Source organism: Cynocephalus volans, chromosome 8, assembly GCF_027409185.1.
Source record: "Cynocephalus volans isolate mCynVol1 chromosome 8, mCynVol1.pri, whole genome shotgun sequence".
NCBI lineage: Eukaryota > Metazoa > Chordata > Mammalia > Dermoptera > Cynocephalidae > Cynocephalus > Cynocephalus volans.
The window spans coordinates 60163372-60187811 of NC_084467.1; the positions used below are offsets into that span (position 1 = coordinate 60163372).

Here is a 24440-nt window from a genome sequence, read left to right on the forward strand (position 1 = left end):
GATCATCAGAGAAATGCAAATCAAAACCACACTGAGATATCATCTCACCCTACTTAGACTGACTGTTATCAAAAAGAGAATAACAAATACTGACAAGGAGGTGGAGAGACAGGAACCTTCCTACACTTGGTGGGACTGTAAATTGGTGCAACTGTTGTGAAAACAGTATAGATGTTCCTCAGACGACTATGGATAGAACTGCCATATGATCCAGCAATCCCACTCCTGAGTATATACCCAAAGAAATGGAAATCATCATGTTGAAGGGATACCTGTACTCGCAGGTTTATCCTAGCTCTATTTATAATAGCCAAACTATGGAACCAACCTAAATTTCCATCAATGACTGGATAATGAAAATGTGGCATATATGCACAATGGAATACTATTCTGCTGTAAAAAAGAATAAAATTCTGCCATTCATAGATGTAGAGAGAATAACAGTTACCAGAGTCTGGAATGGGAGGCAGGAAGGGGAAGGAGACAAGTGGTGGACCGATGGGTACTAAACTATGCTATCTACCCTAAAGTGAATCATTGTTCAGTATATGCATGTGTTAAAACAACACACTGTACCCCATAAATATGTACAAGTAAATGTTAAAATATTTTTTTAAAAAATTAAACACCACAAATAAAAAGAAGCGCTAAAGGAAAATTAAAGAAATGTCTTACACTTTGGTTTTCCTTTCAAAGATCTTTCATATATGACCGTGGGATCAATGTTCTATTGCTATTGTTAGGGTCTATGTTCGATAACGGGAAATTATTTCCTTCATTTAGATTCCATACTTATTCGAGCATTGGGAGAAACATTTGTTTTCATACTCTAATATCAATTTAAAACCAACTTAAAGCCTAACACAGTATTTTAATGACACTTTCATTTTGGTTTCCATTTTGACATAGCACTATTTTTATGATTAAATGAAGTTGAAAACTATATTAATTACAGTTTTAAAATCCTCTGTCAAGACTTCATTATATGCGTTAGTAACAGACAGTATAGCACAAATAAAAGCAATTAACAGGATATACTAAAACCTGAATCTAGCTATGACTTTTAATCTCCCTCATGCCAGGCAGGAAAGATGAGTATTTGATTGATTTCAGATTTCATCTCCCCTCTCCCTTCTTCTGAACATCTTATGGTGGAAGAATGAATTAGCAGTGAAGTGGCCAAATGCAGGTAGCAGGAAACAGAACAAGAAGTATAAGGAGTGAATGATCCTTATGACTGAATAACAAAGTGAATTATTTCTTGAGTAATTGAGTTGAACAAGAATTTTTTTAATGCTCAAATCTGATTTTTTAAAAGGGGGAAGGGCGAGGTGCACAATAAATTAACCAGATGTAGCAGATAAAGTCATCTATTACAACTTTTCTACTTCAAGATATTAATAATTTGTTAATGCAATTTTGATTAATTACATTGCATTAAAAGTTTTGCTTCTAAGATGTTTTGAAGTTAAGAATACAAAAATGTTGCTTCTCATTTGGCAGTACTTCGGTGAACATATTCAAGTCAGATTTCGTAGTACAATTACTGAAGTAAACATATTGGGAAAGTATTACCACAGTGTCCTAATTTGGAGGTAAACATTTATTGATGTCATCTGCTATTTGTGAATAGGGCAATTGCCCATTTTTTAAACTAAACATACCACTTTGCCTTTAAAGAAACAATACTTCCTTTGTGATTACTTTACAGAGTACAGTCCTTACTATGCTTGGTTGTTCCTCCTAGGTTTGAATCTTGTCTACCTATAATGAGCTTGAGACTTGAGGGATTCTCAGACGTGAACTTGTTGATGCCCTTAGAAGAGAGGTCATTACGGGTCTGTGATAGAATATTTCTATGATATCTGAACTGAGAAATACGGATTAGAACTTTGATTGTATGGTCTACAAATGTTTGATCCTGTTTTCTACAGTAATCACAAGACAAAATGATTGGAATAATATATATTGTTAAAGTGAAACCTGTTTATTCCCCTATTTCTTGATGAATAAATTTGAAAATCAAAATGATTTTCATCTTAGAAAATAAGTGCATGTACATTTATTCATATAAAATATATATATAATTAAATATCTATAAACTTTTTTATAAATTGAAAACTATTTCAGAGGACCAAACAGACCAGTCACAAAGGTCGGTTAATAAAAGTATGAGCTCTAAAATCAAATCTAACAATTTTAATAAGAGGTAGCTTAATGAAGTAAAAAGGAATAAAGGACATGTTATTTTAAAAATTGGATTAAATCCCATCTATATCCATTTTCATCTATAAACACCCAATAGACATTTAAATAAATCTTCTAACCTTTGTGAATGTATGTTCTCTATTCATACATTCATATAACAAAATATATCATTAAATATCTATAACCTGAAAATAATATTGCCTGATATGTCATCCTTAGAGAATTATTAAAATAATTAAATGATTTTACACAGTGTCATAGAGAAATGTAAGTTACTTTACCTCTTGTTAATACAAAAATTTTATCTAGTATTTATTGGGCACTTATTAAAGTACTAGGCATGATACTAAGTGCTTTTCATTAATACCATCAAATATTCAGAGCAATGCTTTGAATCAGACAAGAAATGAGTAAGTGACACTCAAATATTACAATGTCTGCGTAAGAAATATATGGCTAGTTAGTGACAAAACTGGGATTTGGTCACCCTTCAACCTGCACTTTTAAATACTATGCTATATTACTTGTCTGTGGGTTGAACAATGAGTTGGAAATATGCTCTAAGAACTTTTTCTAAAATCTATGGCCCATATATTAACATACATGGTAAAGTTCCCCCAGCAACCTATTTTTCCAAATGTGTTCCAACTTTGATAAGCAAATTAAGGTAGTTATGAAAACCTCAGCAAAAATATTGCTGCACATGAATTCCATCTACTCAACAGCTGAACCATTTAACGTATCCTTATTTTACTGCCACATTTTGCTTCTTCTAAATTTAATAATTGTCTTGTTTATTTGTTGTTCAGCTTTTTTTCCACTTTTTAAAAATTTTGTCATTACATGATGTAAACATTTTTTGTGTTTAGCTTTTTGTGTATTTTCCATCAGTCCAACCCATATCTTCCCTAATTTGTGTAAATTTCTTATCAATATGTTCAAACACATTAGTTGTTTTATTTCTTATATCTTAGTGGGGAAAATTCTCTAAGGAGTTTTTTGTCCTGATGCAATCTAGACTGCTTGCTCTCCATGCCTTCTGCAAGCTGTGCCTTGTGATACTTTCACAATCATGATGATTCCCTTTACTGATCTTGCATTGGACCATTTGGTTCCTAGCACGTTTCTTTCTTCACTACATCATGCTGGTGGCAAACATCCTACAGATGCTTCTTGAAAATTGGTGCATGCAAAATATTGAGAACTTGAACATATGAAAATATCTTTTTTTAATCTAGAAATCTATTACTTCTAACTGTACAGTTTATTTTCAGCTCAGTTAAGTTTAAATATTTGTTGGCTTTTCTCATTAACATTCTCAGCAGGTTGACTGTGTCTTTTTCTTTTTAATACCCTTTAACCAAACTATTTAGGAAGGACAAGCCAACTTCTTAAAATTCTACCTGTGTTCTCAAAAATTGTCATTCATTTGGCAGGGCTCCCAATGTGCAGTACGGCTTGCTCCTCCTTCAAAGTCCCCAAAACATCCAGGCCTGACACCAGGAAGCTCTTTCAATGACAGCCATTGATTTATCTGAACTTAAGGAATATGTTGTTTGTTTGTTTTTAATATACTCTGATAGGCTCTGTCTCCATCTGTTCAGACTGTTATGAAAAAATACTACAAACTGGGTGGCTTATAAGTAACAAACATTTATTTCTCACAATTCTGGATGCTGGGAAATCTAAGATCAAAGCACCAACAGATTATGTGTCTGTTGAGGACCCATTCCTTATGGACAACACCTCATGTGGCATACAGCCCTTAATGCCCATTTAAAAGAGGCCCCAGAGAGCTTCCTTGTTCTTTCTCCCTGTGTCCTTGTATGGTGGAAAGGGCAAGACAGATCTCTAGTGTTCATAAGGGTTCTGCCTTCATGACCTAATCATCTCCAAAAGGCCTCACCTCCGAATACCATCTGACCCTGGGGGTTAGGATCTCAACTCATGAATTTGGGGGGGAACACAAACATGCAGAACATAGCAGGCACATTCTAGCCTCTCTGTAACCAGTCAATATTTCTTTTCCAAAAGTTGTTTTATGCAATAGCATGCTTTTGAGGAAATTCCTTTTCTTTGTATTTTAGTGGGAGGCTTGAAATGTCCCAGTGAAAAAACTTATAAAACATTTTTGGCAGTGCCTTAGAGTTGGCATTTGACTTTGTTTAACTGAAAGGTACAACTTAGAGTTCACTCTTATTTAACTTCCTTTTTTTTTCATTTTGAAAACCTATTTTTGCTGGCAAGATGGCTGACTTAAGGCAGACAGCTTCTCCTCTAATAAAAAAAGAAAAAACCCAAGCAACAAATAACCACCAGTAGAGTATCTAGGAGAAAACAATTGAATCCAACTAAAAAGTAAGGTAAACCTCCCAAGATCTGGCAACTGGAGACAGGAACATAGAAGGACAGGGAAAACTCCCAACCAGGACTGGCATGTGGAAACTGAAGAAACCCTGCACTGCTGGGACAAGCAGACAGCTAGCAGGGTCTATGCTGTTCCCCTGCCCTGGATGCCTGGGTCTGCATCCTCTTAGCCCAGAAGCTTAGAGGACTGTCCAATGCATTCAGCCTGCCAGCACCAGCACAGAGTGTTCTGAGAGTGTGCAAGCTGCCTACATCCATGCCATCTCCCCCAGAAGCACAGAGTCCAGTCACAGCAGCCCACCTGCACCACTGGAAATGGTGCAGGGAGTAAGCTGGCCCTTACTACCACACATACCCAGAACCAAAATGGCAAATCCCAACCCAACTATCAATATAAAACACTTCCACAGGTAAGAGTCACTCCTCTCAAAAACCACTCCAAAAATTAAAAGAAGCGATTATACCACCAGATGCCCAGACATCAGTGCAGCAATACAAGAAGCATGAAAAAACAGGGCAACATGACTCCCCCAAAAGAAGACTACAGTTCTCCAGTACTAGATCCTGAACAACAAGAAATGGGTGAATTACCTGAATAGGAATCCCAAACAGCAATATTAAGAAAACCCAATACAATGGATGGAAAAATAAAAGAACAAAATCACAATAAAGTGAAAAAAGCAATCCAGGACATGTACAAGAAATTCAGCAAAGAGGTAGAAACAATAAAAAAAAGAACCAAGCAGAAATTCTGGAACTGAAGAATTCACTCAATAAAATAAAAAATACAAACAAGAGCATTTCTGAACTAGAAGACAGTCTTTTTGAATTAACACAGTTGAACAAAAAGATAATAATAATAATTTTAAAAGATGGAGAAAGCCTGCAAGATCAATCTGATAATCTTAAGCATACAAACATCCATATTATGGGTATACCAGAAGGGGAAGAGAAGGAAAAGGGCATTAAAAGCCTACTTAATGAAATAATAGCTGAAAACTTCCCAAGTCCTGGGAGAGACACAGTCTCACAGATCTAATAAGCTCAAAGATCCCCAAACAAATTTAATACAAAAAGGACCTCCCTGAGACACATTGTGGTTAAATTGTAAAAAGTCAAAGACAAAGAAAGAATTATAAAAACAGCAAGAGAAACCATCAAACCACCTGTAAGGGAATCCCTGTCAGACTAACAGCAGACTTCTCAACAGAAATTCTACAGACTTCTCAACAGAAATTTCAAAGTGCTATAAGAAAAATGCCAAACAAGAAATACCATATCCAGCAAAGCTTTTCATCAGAAAGAAGGAGAAATAGTATCTTTCCCAGACAAACAAGAACTGTGGGATTTGCCACCACAAGACCAGCCCTTCAACAAATCCTCAAGGGAGTCCTACATCTGGAATCAAAACAGCGATATATATCACTATAAATACATGAGAAAGAATAAAAAATGCTAGTGTAACAGATAAGCAAATGAGAAAGAGAAAGAAAATGTACCTTATCACTACAAAAAAAAAATCAGACAACAATATTAGCAAACAATGAAAGGGAAAGAAAGGACAACAGAAACATAAAACAACCATAAAAAATTAATAAAATGCAGGAATAAGACAATACCTTTCAATAACTACCCTGAAAGTAAATGGATTAAATTGCCCACATAAGAGATATAGACTTGCCGAATGGATTAAAAAACTAGACCCAACTATGTGCTGCCTGCAAGAAACTCACCTCACCAGTAAAGACACACATAGACTAGTAGTGGAGGGATGGAAAAAGATATTCCATGCAAATGGAAACCAAAAACAAGCAAGAGTTGCAATACTTATATCAGATAAACTAGACCCATATATCTTACCAGCTACTAAAGTCAACTAACTCCCCCCCCATATATCTTACCAGCTACTAAAGTCAACTAAAAACGGATTAAATGCTTAACTATAAGACCTGAGCCTATAAAACTCATCGAAGAAAACATAGAGGAAACACTTCAGGATGTAGGACTAGGCAAAGACTTTATGAATAAGACCCCAAAAGCACAGGCAACAAAAGAATAAAAAAGCAAGTGGGATTATATCAAATTAAAAAGCCTCCACACAGCAAAGGAAACAATCAACAGAGCAAAAAGACAACCTACAAAGGGAAGAAAATATTTGCAAACTATAGATCTGACAGGGAATTAATATCCAGAATATACAAAGAACTCAAACAACTTCACAGTATGAACTCCCCCCCCCCAAAAAAAAATAAAAATAAAACAATCCATTTTAAAAGTGGGCAAAAGAACTGAACAGACATTACTCAAAAGAACACATACAAATGGCCAAAAAGTATATGAAAAAATGTTCGACATCAATAATCATCAGGGAAATGCAAATCAAAACCACATAGAGGTATCATCTTACTCCAGTTAGACTGGCTATTGTCAAAAAGACAGAGAATAACAAATACTGGTAAGGATGAGGAGAAAGGGGAACACTTCAACATTGTTGGTGGGAGTATAGTGCAGCCATTGTGGAAAACAGTAGTTTTTTCAAACAGCTACAGATAAAGCTACCACATGATCCAGCATTCCCACTAATGGGTATATACCCAAAAGAATATAAATCATCATGTCAAGGGATACCTGCACTCCCATGTTTATTGCAGCTCTATTTACAATAGCTAAACTATGGAACCACCCTAAATATCCATCAACAGACAACTGGATAATGAAAATGTGGTATTTATATACATAATGGAATACTTCTCAGCCATTAAAAAAGAATGAAATCCTGCCATTTACGGCAGCATATATGACCTTGGAAAAAAATTATGTTAAGTTACACAAAGCAGGAACAGAAAGAGAAATACCTACTGCATGTCCTCATTCATAAGTAAGAGGAAAGGATGGACGGAGGGAGGGAGAGGGAGAGAGGGAGGAAGGGAGGAAGGGAGGAAGGGAGGAAGGGAGGAAGGGAGGAAGGAAGGAAGGAAGGAAGGAAGGAAGGAAGGAAGGAAGGAAGGAAGGAAGGAAGGAAGGAAGGAAGGAAGGAAGGAAGGAAGGAAGGAAGGAAGGAAGGAAGGAAGGAAGGAAGGAAGGAAAGATAGACAATCACAATCACAGTGAACTTTCAGCAAGAACAGAACTTTGGTTACTAGAGGTGGGAAAGGGCAGTGGATGGGGGATCAGTGAGAAATTGGTTAATGGACACAAGAAATGGTTGTGTTTTACAATGATGAACATATTAATTATCCTTATTTGATCATCACACATTGTACACAGGAATTGATATTTAACTCTATACTGCACAAATATGTATAATCAATTGTTTCAATTAAAAATATACCTGTTTTTTCCAAATATACAATACAATACTGTTAGCTATATTCACTATGGTCTAGATCAGATCTCCAGAACTTATTCATCTTAAAACTTTAAGCTTCTACCCTTTGACCAGTATTTTCTCATTTCCCCTATCACCCTGTGTCTGGTAACCACCATTCTGCTCTGTTCCTAAAAAATTGACTTTTTAAAAATTTCTGCACTGCAGTATTTGTCTTTAATTGTCTGTCTTAGCTTAATGTCCTCCAGTTCCATCCATGTTGTTGCAAATGGCAATATTTCCTTCTTTTTTTAAGACCAAATAATATTTCAGTGTGTGTGCATTTGTGTGTGGGGGTGGGTATCACATTTGCTTTATCCACCCATTCATTAGCAGGCACTTTCATTGTTTTAATAACTTAGCTATTGTGAATAATACTGCAATGAACATGAGAGTGCAGACATCTCTTTGAACGAGTGATTTTATTTCCTTTGGATATATACCCAGAACTGGGATTGCTAGATCATATGGTAGTTCTGTTATTAATTTTTTTGAGGAAATGTCATATTGTTTTCCATAGTGCTATACTAATTTGCAATCCCACCAGCAATGTATAAATGTCCCCCCTTCTCCAGCATTTGTTATTTTCTGTCTTTTTAATAATAGCCAGTCTAACTGGCATAAGATGATGTCTCAATGTGGTTTTGCATTTCCCTGATGATTAGTGATGTTGAGCACCTTTTCATATTTCTGCTGACCATTTCTACATCTTCTTTGAAAAAATGTCTACTCAGGTCCTTTGTCCATTTTTAAATAGGGTTATTTTATTTTATTTGCTACTGAGTCATGTAAGTTTTTTGTATATTTTGGGTATTAACCCCTTATTGGACATATGGTTTGCAAATATTTTCTCCCATTTTGTAGGTTCCCTTTTCATTTTGTTAATTGTTTCCTTTTATGTGCAGAATTTTTTTAATTTGATATAGTCTTATTTATTTTTGCTTTTGTTGCCTTTGCTTTTGATGTTGTATCCAAAAAATCATTGCCAAATTCAATGTCAAGAAGCTTTATCCATATATTTTCTTCTCGGAGTTTTATACTTTGGGGTCTTATATTTTTTTTCCAGTTTTTCCAGACCATTTGTTGAAGAAACTATCTTTTCTCATCATGTCTTTTTTTGGGGTGGGGGGCACACTTGTCAAAGAATAGTGTATTAGTATATGTGTAGGTTTATTTCTGGGTGCTCTCTGCCATTCCATTGGTCTACATGTCTGTTTTTGTGCCAGTCCCACACTGTTTTAATTACTACAGTTTTGCAGTATAATTTGAAATCAAGATGTGTGAGGCCTCCAGCTTGTTATTTTTACTCAAAATTACTTTAACTATTTAGAGTTTCTTGTGATTCCATACAAATTTAAGATTGTTTGCTCTATTTCTGTGAAAAATGTCACTGAGATTTTGATAGGGATTGCATTAAATCTGTAGATCACTTTGGGTAGTATGGAAATTTTAACAGTATTAATTCTGTTAGTTAATGAACACACCCTACTTTTCTACTTATTTGTGTCTTCTTCAATTTCTTTTCATCCACATGTTAAAGTTTTCAATATACAGATCTTTCACCTTGGTTAAATTTATTCCTAAGTATTGAATTCTTTTGATGCTATTTTAAATGAGTTGTTTTTTAAATTTTTTTTGGATGGTTTGTTGTTGGTTTATAGAAACAACTGATTTTTATATGTTGATTTGGTATCCTGCACCTTACTGAATTAGTTTACTAGTGTTAATAAGTTTTGTGGAGTCTGTAGGATTCTTTACATATAAGATCATGTCATTTGCAAACAAAGACAATTTTACTTCTCTTTCTGATTTAGATGCCTTTATTCCTTTTTCTTGCCTAATTGCTCTGCTAGGACTTCTAGTACTTTGTAGAATAGAAGTGGTGAGAATGGGTATCCTTGTCTTCTTCCCAATCTTAGAGGAAAAGCTTTCAGCTTTCCAGCATTGAGTTTGATGTTAGCTGTGTACTTGTCATGTATGGCCTTTATTATGTTGATGTACTCCTTTTATACTTAATTGAGTTTTTGTCCTGAAAGGATGTTGGATTTTGTCAAATGCTTTTTCTGCATCTATTGAGATGATCATATGATTTTTATCCTATAGTGGTGTATCATATTTATTGATTTGTAGATGTTGAACCATCTTTGCATCCCAGTGATAAATCCCACTTGATCATGGTGGATGATCCTTGTAATGTGCTGTTGAAGTTGGTTTGCAAGTATTTTTTGAGAATTTTTATATCTATGTTTTTCAGGGATACTGGCCTATAATTTTCCTTTCTTGTAGTGTCCTTCTTTGGCTTGGAATTAGATTTTGGAAGTTTTTCCTTCTCTTCAATTTTTTGAAGAGTTTGAGAAGGATTTGCATTAATTCTTTTTTAAATATTTGGTAGAATGCATGGTGAAGTTATTAGGGTCCTGGGATTTTCATTGTTGGGATATTTTGGATTACTCATTAAATCTCCTTACTAGTTATGTCTGTTCAGATTTTCTATTTATTCATCATTCAGTATTTTGTTAGGTTGTATATTTCTAGGAATTATCCATTTCTTCTAGATTATTTAACTTGTTGGCATACAATTGTTCATAGTAGTCTCATAATCCTTTGCATTTATGCAGTGTCAGTTCTAATGTCTTCTCATTTATTTCTTATTATATTTATTTCAGTCTTCTCTTTTTTGTTCTTAGTTTAGCTAAAGGCTTGTCAGTTTATCTTTTCAAAAAAACAACTCTTGGTTTTGTTGATGTTTTCTTTTCTTTTTTTCTCTCATTGCTATTTCATTTACTTCTGCTCTGATCTTTATTATTACCTTCCTTCTGCTAATGTTGGGCTTAGTTCTTCTTTTAGTTCCTTGAGTTGTAAAATTAGTTGGTTTATTTGAGGCCTTTCTTTTATCGTAATGTAGACAGTTATCACTATAAACTTCCCTCATAACTACTTTTGCTACCTCTCATAAGTTTTGGTATGTCGTGTTTCTATTTTCATTTGTCTCAAGATACTTTTTCATATTCCTTTTGATTTCTTCTTAGTTGCACAGGAGTGTGTTATTTAATTTCCAGATATTTGTGAATTTTCCCAGTATTCCTCTTGTTACTGATTTCTGGTTTTATATCATTGTTGTTGGAAAAGAATATTTGATGTGATTCTAATCTTCTCAAATTTGTTAAGACTTCTTTTATTGCCTTGAGTATAATTTTACCAGAGAATGTTTTGTGTGTGCTTGAAATGAATGTGTATTCTGCTGCTGATAAATAGAATGTTATATTTGTTAGGTCCATCTTGTTTAAAGTGTAGTTCAAGTCCAATGCTTCTTTGTTGATATTCTGTGTGCATAATTTATCCATTGTTGCAAATGGGATATTGAAGTCCTCTACTATTATCGTATCTCTGTTTCTCTCTTCAGTCCTGTCGATGTTTGCTTCTAATATTTAGGTACTCCAATATATGTATATACATATTTATAGTTATATCCTTATGGTAAATTCACACTTTTATCATTACATAATTACCTTCTTTGTCCCTTGTGACAGTTTCTAACTTAGAGTCTAATTTGTATGAAATAACTATAGGTACCCCTGCTCTCTGTGGATTTCCATTTGCATAAAAGATATTTTTCCATTCCTTCACTTTCAGCCTGTGTGTGTATGCCTAAAAATAAAGTTTGTCTCCTATAGGCAGCCTATAATTGGGTCATTTTTAAAGTCCACTTAGCTGTTTTATATTTTATGATTGGAAAATTTAATCTGTTTAAATTTAAAGTAAATACCTATAGATAAAATCTTACTATTTACATTTTGTCAATTATTTTCTTACTGTTCTGTAGTTCCTTTCTTCCTTTCTTATTTTATTTCTTTCTTCCATTCTGATTTGATGATTTTCTATAGTGGCATGTTGTGATTCCTTTCTCTTTATCTTTTCTGTATTTACCATAGGTTTTTGCTTTATGGTTGCTGTAAGACATACATAAAACACCTTATAGTTATAACACTCTTTTTTAGGCTGATAGTAACTTCCATTACTTTTACAAAAACTCTACACTTTTGCTCCCTCCTTCACATTTTAAGATTTGGATGTCACAATTTATTTATTTTTGTGTTTTGTATCTACTAAAAGACTATATAGCTACAGTTCTTTTTAATACTCTTGTCTTTTAACTTTTATACAGGAGTTAAAATTAATGTAAATGTATACATCATCTTTACACTATTAAAGTATTCTGAATTTGGCTATATGTTTACCTTTGCCAGTGATTTTTAAATTTTCACACGTTTTCATGCTACTTATTAGTATCCTTTCATTTCAGCTTGAAGAACTCCCTTAAGCATTTCTTGTAAGACAGGTTTAGTGGTTTTAAACTCTCTCAGCTTTTCTTTGTCAGAGAGAGTATTTATTTCTCCTTCATTTCTGAATGATAACTTTGCCTAGTATAATATTCTTTGTTGGCAGGGTTTTTTGTTTGTTTTTGTTTTTTGTTTTGGGTTTTTTTTTTTTTTTTTTTTTACTTTTTGGGGGTTTTTTTCCTTTACTTTGAATATATCTTCCCATTCTCACTGGCCCAGCAATACTTCTGCTGAGAATTTCAGTGATCACTTATAGTCTAATGGGGTTTCCTTCATTGTGACAAGTTTCGTTTCTCTTGCTGCTTTCAAAATTCTCTTTGTCTTTGATTTCTGGCAATTTGATTATGTTTCTTATTGAAATTCTCCTTGAGTTCACCTTGTTTGGAAACTTTTAAGCCTCATGTGTCTATATGTTCATATTCCAAGATTTGAGAAGTTTTCAGTCATTATTTCAATAAGTAAGCTCTCTGTACCTTTATCTTCTTATTCTAGAAATCCCATAATCTTTTTTTATGATGTCCTACAGATTCCATAAGCTTACTTTATTCATTTTTATTGTCATTTTTTTTCCTCTGACTAGATGATTTGAAATAAGCTGCCTTCTAATTCAGAGATTCTTTCTTTTGCTTGACCAAGTCTGCTGTTGAAGCTCTTTATTGTATTTTCCATTTCATTCACTGTATTTTTTAGCTCCAGAATTGTTTCATTTTTTTGATTATTTATATCTGCCCATTGAACTTCTTGTTTTGTTTATATATTATTTTCCTGATATCATTAAATTGCCTCTCTGTGTCTTATTGTAGCATGCTCAACTTCTTTAAAACAATTATTTTTAATTTTTAGTCAGGTAATTTGTAGATCAATGGGGGAGGTCAGTTATTGGGAAATTGTGTTCTTTGGTGGTGTCATGTTTTGTGGGTTTTTTTTTTTTTCTTTTGTGTTCCTTAAAATTTTGTGCTGCTGTCTTTTCATTTAAAGGAGCTGTCTCCTCCTCCAGTTTTTACCTACTGGCTTTAGGATAGAAACACCCTTACCAATCAGCCAGATGAGGGATTCTGAGGCTCTCTCATACCTTTCTTATGGATGTGCCCACTTAACAACTCATCTTGTTTCCTCTTGGATGGGATTTCTTAAGATTGTATGCCTTCTCTGGATCCCACAAAGCTAGGCTGCTTGCTGAGAGTCTCTGTTTGTTTTCCCTAAGACATTTCCTTGAAATGATCAAGTTTGTGTTCCTTTTCCCAATTCCATACAGTCAAAGTGCCTGGCTGCACATGCTGACCAGTCATCTGCAAATGCTCACACTGGCTATGTGGCAGACACATGAAGGGAGCTAGCCACAACACAGATGGGAAGATGAGGCACACATGCTTGGGGGTAACTGTGAGCCAGTTGGTATGGTCTACAACTGAGGCATACCAAGCAATTATGTGTGGGTCTTTTGGTGGAGGATAGTAGGTCTTTGTCTAGTTTTAATCTCTGGTTGTTGAGAGTCCTCACCTCTTGTCTATGCTCTCTGACTTTCTTAGCCACTCAGCCATTCTGCTCCGCTCAGTATTCTAGGTGGGCAGAGAAAGAGGTGGGTCTCTTGGGCAGTGTCCCACACTGCTGGGAATACCAGTCACTCACTCACTATACTCTCGCTTTCTCCTGTTGGGGAAACTGGGACAAAGAGTTTTCTCTTGGCACTGAGCTGTGCCATCTTGAGGGAGGGGTGACATGAGTAAAGTGAGCTTTTCTTCTTACCCTCTTCAGTGTATCTATTCTCATATATTTTGCTCCAATAGTGTGCTGAAGTTTCTCTGCTGGACTCCCAGACTCCCACAAACTTAGTTTCATCTGCAGGTGGTTGTCAAAATCTGTACACTCTGAGGAGATGATGATAGAAAACTCCAATTCTGCCATCTTGCTGATGTCACTTTGAAAATACTTTTATTCCACTCTCACTTTTATAGTTTGGGGGATAATAGTTTGGTCATGTATAGGAGCTTAGCTAGAAATCATTTTTCTAAAGAATTTTGATATATTTCTTCATAAAATTCTCCTTCCAAAATTTTTGAGAAGTCAAATGTCATCTGGTTTTTGATCCTTTTGTATGAAACCTGTTTAATCTCCTTTGTCTTTATTCCCAAATTCTTATTAACCTGGGTATTTAATGAGCTTTTCTAATCTAGAATATTCTGTTGTTTGTTCTTTAAATTTTCTGAAATATTCTTGAATTGTTTCCTTAGTATTTTGCATTCTTTGTTTTCTTAGTTCACTCTTCTTTGAACTGCTGTTATTCAGATAAAATGTCTTAAATGTTCTAGTTTTATCTTTTCTCCTTTTTTTGCCTAATTTTACTATGTTTTCTAGAAGATCACTTTAGATTTATGTTTTGTTTCTTCTACAGAGTTTTTCTTCTACTCATTTTTCTATGTTAGAACATAAGTTTGAGAAAAGTGGCATGAAGTTTTCTTCATCTCATTTTTAGTGTCTCTGACCTTGGCTCAATATCTGACACTTTTCAATTCTCAAAGAACAGTAGCTTTAAAAGTGTATGTGTCTGGTATGTGTATGTGTATATATATAGAAAGAGACAGACAGACAGACAGAAACAGAGACAGAGACAGAGTTTTAAAGCTGCTGTTCTTGAGGACTTTAAAAGTTTCCAAAGAAAAGAAAATCAGTATGTGGAAGGAATGCCTGTACTCCCATGTTTACTGCAGCTCTGTTTACAATAGCCAATATATGGAATCAACCTAAGTACACATCAACACGATAATTCGATAAATAAAATGGGGCAATGAGGTATATATACACAATGGAATACTATTCATCCATAAAAAAGAATGAAATCCTGTCATACATGGCAACAAGGATGAGCCTGGGATGCATTATGTTAAGTGAAATAAGTCATGAACAGAAAGATAAATACTGCATCTTCTCAATCATATGTGGAATCCAAAAAAGCTGATCTCATAGAAGTAGAGAATAGAAAGGTAGTTACTAGAGGCTGGGAAGGGTAGAAGGATAAGGAGAGATTGACCAACAAATACAAAATCACAGCTAGATAAGAAGAATAAGCTCTTATGTTCTATAGAATGGCAGGGTGACATAGTTAATAATAATTTATTGTATAATTTCAAATAGCTAGAAGACAGGATTTTGAATGCTCCCAACACAAAAAAATGACAAATGTTTGAAGTGATGGATATGCTAAATATCCTGTTTTAATCATTACACATTGTATACATATATCTAAATATCACATTGTACCTCTTTAATATATACAATTATTATTCATCAATAAAATAAAGTGTGTGTACATATATGCACATTATATGTAATACATAATTATATAAATAAATTATATATAAATATAAAATTTACATATATAATTATATATATGATTCATGTATGTGTATATATATATTAAATGTACTTCTCATCTGCAAGAGCATTTGTCTCAGCTGCTATATTGATTAGATATTGGTATAGTCTTTCTGCACACTAATTTTTACCTCTTTCCTGTGTTCTCTGAGGTAGATAAATTTTACAAATATATTCCTCAAGCTAGCTCATTTTGATATGATTGTTCTTTTGTTGACTGACACCCTCTGCTTATTTTTTTATTTCTAATAATTATAGATAATATTATTATGGCACTTTGTGACAATTGCTTTATCAGAGTCATCTCTTTCAATCTTCACTGCAATTCTGTGATAAAACCATTTATATTATAACCATTTTTTCAGATTAGGAAACTAAATCATTGAAAGCTTAAATGACTTGCCTACGGTTACCCAGACAGTAAATGACAAAGCTGGTATTCCATCTTAAGTCAACAAACTCTGTTCTGAACTATTTTAAATTTAAACTGTAAACAACATAATACAAGTTTTTAAACAAATAATGCACTACCAATTTTACCACAGTAGGCAATTTCATTTTCAGTAGAAGATAAAAAGATATAGTCTTTTCCTTAAAATTGTATTTTAATTACTTCTGCTTTCATGGCTTGGTTACACATAATTTAAGGAAATACCATCCTGAGGCAGGAACCTGTGGAGATAAGGCATCAGGCACACCAGCATGTAATGAGCCAAGACTGGAGACTAAACAGAAAAAGCTAAAGGGAGAAAAAAAGAAGCCTATACCCCTGTTGGTTGCAAATATCCAAAGTAAATATGAATGCTAAAGGGACATGGTGAAGATGGCTCAAAGGTTAGCTTACTGACTTGATTGCCATTTTGTTAATGTCCACTTAATGAGCGCAGCTTGAGGTGTTGTGGCCTTCCAAAAAACAGAATTAGTCTCTCTTGTTAAATTCATACATAGTGGAGCTGCCAAACTTCCTTGGGTTCTTATATAGAAGCCAAAATAGTTCAGCAGTAATTTTAGGATGGCATAATTTCTGATGAAATTTCACATAGGTGGAAATGGGATGAGAAACATCCCACACCCTCTTTTGTACCCTTACTTTGCAGCAGATTAATGGCCTATCTTGGATCTGGCTGTATTCCAGCTGCTTCCTTGTGCTTTGAGGTCCTGCAGACATGGTGGCCTAGATTAACAGAATCAAGGAAGGTGGAATCTTTTGTTTCTTGAGTATCCATATCAGAAAGAACAGCTGTGTCCTTCCACAAAATGTTTCTTATCCTTTTGTCAGATATGAAGTACTGAGCAAGACCAGTTCTTTTAGAAATCTTTACATCCTCAATAACAGTTTTGAAAATTGAGAGAAAGTGGTACTGCAGGCATCTAGTAACAACTTCTGATAGCTGTCTTCCCTTCTAACTTTTGCAGGGCCTACCATATTTGATTCATTTTTATCAACTGATTGGAATGTCCCCCACATCTTTTATTCCTGTGACCTTCACATTTATGAATTAGGTTTGTGGCTTACTGATTTTCAGCTTCATAGAGAAACCTGTGTTTTTCTGTCACATAGCCAATGACACAGCTGTGAGCACAGATGAGCAATTCTCCAAGGGCAATCAGCCAGGCTGGCTGTCTCAGACACTCCAAGGAGGACCAAAGGAAGGGCTGCTCGTCTCTTCACACTTATAGGCAGATGCAGAACTACAGTCTGTGCAGCCAACAGGGGAGAATTGCATAAAATTTTTAGAGGATCATATTAGTTTTGGAATGTCTATTGGTTTTCTGAAGTATCAAATATTTTTCACAAGTATGTGTTTCATCTTCTCAATCTTATAAAATGATTCCTGAAAGCAAATATTTTATCTTCTGTTTTCTTCGTGTATGCTGGTTCCTCCCTACCCCAGTAGTGGCACTATAACTAAATAACTTATTCTTATTTCTTTAAGTTAGTAAAGAGCAAAAATATCTATCTTATGCCAAATATACAGTTGTCTTCAATTTTATATCCAATTTTCAACTATTACTATTATAAAGTTTATTTAACATTCAACATTTATTAGAAAAACTGTGTGTGTAGATGACATCAATATATTATTATTCCCATTTAAATAATTATCCTAAATAGTGTTTACACTGTATATTAACTCATAGATTTAATTCATTATTCTTTTTTCTTTTTTTTATTTAATTGAAACATATTGATGGTACATATTTATGGGATACACAGTTATATTTCAATACATAAATACAATGTTCAGTGATCAAATCACTGTAGTTAGCAAGTTCATCAATGCAAAAATGCGATTCCTTTGTGATGAGAACATTTAATCTCCTCTCTTTTAGCCATTTGACAACATACAATAAATTATTGTTAATTACAGATGGCTAGCACTGCTGTACACCAGTAAAACTTATTTTTCCTTTCTAGCTGTAATTTAATGTGCATTAACCAACCTCTCCCTATCATTCCTTCCTCTTTCCTGCCTCTAATAACCATAGTTCTACTCTCTACTTGTGAAAGTTCAACTTTTTATTATTAATTTTTTAGCTTCCACATGTGTGAGAACATTCATCATTTCTCTTTCTGTGCCTGTTTTATTTCATTTTACGTAATTTTCTCCAAGCTTATCCATACTGCTGTGAATGGCAGAATTTCATTATTTTTATGGCTGAGTAGTATTACATTGTGTATATATACATTCTATTCCCCCCACGTTTTCTTATCCAATCAACATGTCGAAGGGATGCCTGCACTCTCATGTTTTTTGCAGCTCTACTCACAATAGCCATGATTTAGATACTAAATGTCCATTGACGAATGATTGGAAAACTAGTTATTTTTAATATTAGAACTGTAGTTTAGAGAATGTTTGCTGGAACATTTTCATGTGCTTTTGTTTTTTTCACATTTTAGGTGTACAAGAATTTCCAGAAAACATAAAGTGCTGTAAGTGTTTAACAATTATTGAAGCCAGTGTCAATCCCATTTCTAAGTGAGTACAAGCGATTAAATTTTATTTATATTTGTGTTTTTGTTACATAATAATGTACCAAGATAGTTGAAATTCACATAATAATTTAATTTAAATATAACATGGTTGTAGCATTTAATGAAATGGTGGAAAATAAATAATCAAATCAGAATAGTTCAACAAAGGGTGACTAAAAGCATTGCTGAGTAGCAGTGAAGGCTCAATTGGCACAAGATGCCATTACTTTGAAACAAACTATGTCTTTTTCTGTAGCTCTCAGGCAGCATTCCATAGATGAGAGTCGAAAGTAAGAAAACAGTTACTAGTTATGATCATGATGGGAAATTAGCACCAAGGATCTAATGAAAGTTGAAGAGAGTGCAAGAGTTTATGGTACTGATAAGTGCATGAAAATAGCCAACTATGTATTTTGAAGAAATAAGATGACCAGAAATAGGGGGTATTTGTGTATCAGAGATTGCAGCCAGTGCAAGGAGAACAGCAGAATGAACGACATACAGCAAAGATGCTGCGATCAGAAAAAGGGCTTGTGGTTCAAGATCTGTTGGGTAAAAAATATAGTGGGAAAATGAGGCCCAGCATATGACCATGTTGAATTGTGGGTAAGGTGTATTGACAGAGGTCTGTGGAATCAAGGTGGTCAACACACTTTGAAGTGAATGGATTGGATGAATCATGAATCTGAATGTTAAAGTAACCTAATGTAAATGCAAATGAAATCTAGAAAGGCTATTGGCAATCATAAGATTTAGAAGAGGTTGAGACAAATCAGTGGTATTGGGAGGCAGATAATGAATTTCAGAGTAAGATTGGCATTTTTTTTTTTTTTTTTTTTCTGACTCGTAAGGGGATCGCAAACCTCGGCACGGTGTTGTCTGCACCAGGCTCAGCCAGTGAGCGCACCGGCCATTCCCAGATGGGATCCGAACCCGCGGCCTTGGCGCTTCCAGCGCCGCACTCTCCCGAGTGAGCCAGGGGTCCGACCCAAGATTGGCATTTTAATTATACGAAGCTGACAGGAGGATTTGAGAAAAATCCTTCAGTCCTTTGTCCATTTGAAGTTGAGGAGACTGAGAGAAAATGAAACCCATTCGGAAGGTATTTAACAAATGAGTGTTTTCAGAAGAAGACATAAGGAAGTTTGTCAAAGAGAAGTTGAAGGGAAATTTTATACCCGTGGGGTTGGGGAGAAGGAGTGAGAGTGCTTCTCTATGAGTCACGGGAATAGGCTGTAGATGAGAAGGAATGGAATAGAATGTAAAAGAATGACACAAGTTTAGATGGAGATCCTTACAGTAAATGGTTTGTGCAGTAATTTGAAGCTTTTACCAGAAAGTTGGAACATCAAGCAACAAAATGTGTTTCAAAGTTCCAAATTTTCTATCTCAAAAGTAGAATGTGGAGGAAACTAAACAAAACCCTGAAAAGCTTTCCTCAAAACTCCTAGACGAAAATGCAATTTTCTCAACATCTCAATGAAATAAAGGTTACAAACCTTTCATACCAGGACGGCACACATGTCCTTGACTTGAGTCATATAATCCAGGGTGCATGATGAATTGTTTTTTAAAAAATTCTCTAATTCTAATAGCTCAACTTATTTAGTAATCATGATAGGTATTTGGGAGTGGAAGCCAGATGATAAATTACATCTTTAAGAAGTTTAAAGTCTATAGTTTTATTGGATATGTGTCTGAATTCCTTTCATTTGTTTAACTTTTTAAAAGATGAATAAATATGACCTTCATCAAAAATGGTTAACACTATAAACATTAAGCAGTTTTGGAATTCATTAAATATTACTCAGTGGAAGACTCAATTTAAATTGTATATTAATTTTTTAAGTAAGGTTTTTAAAGATATAGTTTACATACAGTAAAAGTTACTCTTTTTAGGTGTGTGGTTCAATGAATTTTAACAAATGTATACAGTCAAGTAACAATCACCATAATCAAAATATATATTTGCATCTCCCAAAAAGTTCCTTTAGGCAATCATTCACTGATCTGATTACTATCCCAATAGTTTTCTTGAGTTTTTTCTTGTCCAAAATGTCCTATAAAAGATATACTTTTATGTCTCATTTCTTTTACTTAACATAATGATTTGGAGATTTAGTCATGTTATTTCAGTAACCAGTATTTCATTCCCCTTTATTGTTAGGTAGCATTCCATTGTATGTACATAACACAATTGTGTATTTATCAGTTGATAGACATGTAAATTGTTTCCAGTTTTTGGCTATTGTAAATAAAGCTGGTATAAATTACATACCAGTCTTTGTAGGAATATACATTTTTGTTTCTATTGGGTAAACAACCAGGAGTAGTTTTCTGGTAATATGGTACATGTATGCTTAATCTTACAAGAAACTTACAAATTGTTTTGAAAATAGCTTTTAAATTGTGCATTCCCACCAGCAATATATTAGAGTTTCAGTTGTTACTCATTTTTATCAGAATTTGTACTATCAATTTTTTCCTACTACTTTATCCAGTCTAGTAGTTGTAGTATCTCATTGAAGTTTTCATTTACATTTTAATGTCTAATTAGCATCTTTTCATAAACTTATTTACAATCTGTATTGCTTTTTGGTAAAGATCCAAAGTTTTGTCCATTTTTATTGACTTGCCTTTTTATTATTGAATTATAAGAATTATTTATATATTCTGCATACAAGTTCTTTAGCAGATATTTGTTAGCAAATACTTGCTCTTATTCTATGGCTTTTCTCTTCATTTTCTAAATAGTATCTTTTGAAGAGAAATTTTTAATTTTAATGAAGTCGTATTTAACAAATTTTTTATGGTTTGTGCTCTTGTTCCTTATCTAAGAAATCTTTGCTAAATTCATAGTCACAATAATTTTCTCATATGCTTTCTTCAGGAACTTTCATAATTTAGGTTTTACATTTAAGTCTCCTATCCATTTAATGTTGGTTGTTGTATATTTGCAGGGTGTAGGGATAATGGTTTTTTCTTTTGTATATGGGTATCCAATTGTTCCAGTAACATTTATTGAAAAGATTATACTTACCTCGTAGAATACCTTGGTATCTTTCTTGTAAATCAATTGGTTATATATGTCTGGCTCTGTTACACTTCCCTCTGTTACACTTCCCTCTGCGTAACCAAGACGGAAAAAAAGAAATAATTCACTCAAGGTAACATGAATAAGGCCTGGAGGGACTGCCGCCCACCAGGGGAGCAGCCCCAATTCAAAATCTGCCTTTCTTTTTATTGACAAGACAAGGAAGTTTCACAAGAAAAATCAGTTGATTCAAGCATCAAAAAAGGACATAAAAACAGGCAGTGTAAAACTAGTAACAGCAGTAAATTAACAATGTGATATTCCAGAATGCAATTTATAAAAGCTAAGTTGATCCACCAACAAACAGCTTGCCCTTAGTAAACGTTTTCTTTTCCACATACCTCTCTACAGCAATTTTCTTAGCATATTTAAACAGCATTCAAGCAGTTTCCTTAACGTATCTTAAGAACAATCAGTAGGTTAAATAATCAATAGTCCTTCAAGCCTGAATCAAACCAGCAACCTAAAACAGTCAAAGTACACAATCCCATCTCTAACAGTGATTGGAATTGATTAAATGGCTTTTGCCAAATTTATCTGTGGACTATTGTCCTCTACTCGAGAGCCTTTTAGCTCCATACATGCATTACCTAAAAATCCTATTCTAAGATCAAAGGAGAATCAAAATTTCTAACCCACTACATTTCCCCCCTTATTATTATTATAAAAATTGGAAGAAATGAGGGAGTCAGAGTCAAAGGTGTTCTGATGAAGAACAGTCAGCATTACTTCAGCTTGACGACATAACATAACAATTTGATCACTATAAGGAAACATAAGATACATAAGACACTAATTCCAGCAATAATCCAAATTCTTATATTTAAACTGGAAAACCAATGGGTAGGATTAAGCCAATGGGCCAGATCATTTCAATGATTAATAGTAATCTTTTGAGCTTCTTCTTGAAGCTGTGTCATTTGTTGTTGAAGTTTGATTATTAAGTTTTGAATATCTCCATGTAAATCAGAATGAAAAGCTCCATGTAAAAGTTTTTGTACATCTTTCCATGCAGTGGAGGAATTAAAAGGAATAGAAGTTATACACATGGAGTGATATCCTGCATCACTATAAACATATGAGAAATATTAAGATTAGAGATATTAAAGTGTAGGGGAGATGTCACATATATATGGATCAAAACTTAGCCAATGGCAACATTAGCTATCCAACATAATTCATTTTTTGTGAAATTATTTGAATGGCAAGAGAACCAATTAAAGTCCAGACCATTTCCAATAACAACCCAGGGATGAGAACAAACAGGAATATTGGGTTTAGGATGATTGTTTTTTCATTTAGAATTTTTATTAACTTCTATAGTTTGAATAAATATTTGATGTTTCACATGGCTCCATGTCGGCATTTTTTGTCTGGTTATGTCAATCTATATGCCTGTCCTTACACAAATTCCATACTGTATTATTTATTGCAGCTTTATAGTACATCATGAAATCAGGGAGTGTGAGTTCTTCAATTTGTTCCTCTTCATCAAAATTGTTTGGGCTATTCTGTATCCTTTGTTCTTCTATATAAATCTTATTATCTGCTTGCCAATTCTATGAAAATATAAAGCCTGCTTGAATTTTGATAGGAAATGCATTGAATCCGTAGATCAGTTGGGCAAAATTGACATCTTAAAAATGCTGAGTATTTTTATCCATGAGGGTATTTTAACTCCATACTCATACTTAAGTTTTTTAAAATTTCTATCAACATTTTATTGGTTTCAGCGTACAAATCTTGCGCATGTTTTATACATTTTACTGCTAAGTATTTCATGTTTTGTACTATTAAAAATGATTTTGTAGTATTTCAGTTGTGTATAGAAATAAAATTGAGTTTTGCAGATTTACCTTATTTCCTGCAACCTTACTAAACATATCTATTAGTTCTATAGATTGTTTTTATAGATTTTGGGGGGATTTTCTATGTAGACTATCATGCAACCTATGAATAAGACAGTTTTATCATTTTTAATCTATATACCATTTACCTATTTGTTTGTTTGTTTGTTTGTTCGTTTTTCTTGCCTTATTGCCCTGGCTAAGACCTCCTTTTCATGTTGAGTAGAAGAGAAAAAGTCAGACATCATTGTCTTGTTGCTAATCTTAGGAAGAAGGCATTCAGACTTTTCATCATTACATGTGATTGTTACTTGTTTTTTTTCATATATGCCTTTTATCAGGTTAAGAAAATATTCCAAAACCAGCCACTCACTTCCTTTTGAGCTTTCACCAGCAGTATCCTCAAATTTAGCAAATTTAGCTTTCTACTAAAAATTTTTTATGGAAATGTAAGCTTTATCTGACTTTTTTTTTTTTTTTTTTTTGGTCTTTTTCATGACCGGCCATTCCTATATGGTATGGAAATGTAAGCTTTATCTGACTTTTTTTTTTTTTTTTTTTTTTTTTGGTCTTTTTCATGACCGGCACTCAGCCAGTGAGTGCACGGGCCATTCCTATATGGGATCCGAACCCGCGGCGGGAGCGTCGCCTCGCTCCCAGCACCGCACCCTCCCGAGTGCGCCACGGGCTTGGCCCTTTTTTTTTTTTTTTTTTTTTAACATTTGTCAGTCTGTGACCACTGCCTGGTTCCAAAGCCACTTCATATTTTTTAAAAATTCTTACTGCAGTATTCCAATTTCAGGTACCAAAATCTGTATTAATTTTCTAATGCTGTGTAACAAATTGCCACAACTTTAACAGCCTG

General features: G+C 34.0%; 1 protein-coding gene across 2 annotated transcripts in view; it reads left to right on the top strand.

Moving 5' to 3' along the window:
* Nucleotides 1-24440, top strand: part of LRRC7 (leucine rich repeat containing 7) — a 422920-nt gene that overhangs the window by 128274 nt on the left and 270206 nt on the right. For both annotated transcript variants that reach the window (XM_063104407.1, XM_063104408.1), the window contains exon 4: nt 18560-18638. In XM_063104407.1, the coding sequence (XP_062960477.1) occupies nt 18560-18638 (79 nt within the window). The remainder of the gene's footprint in view (nt 1-18559; nt 18639-24440) is intronic.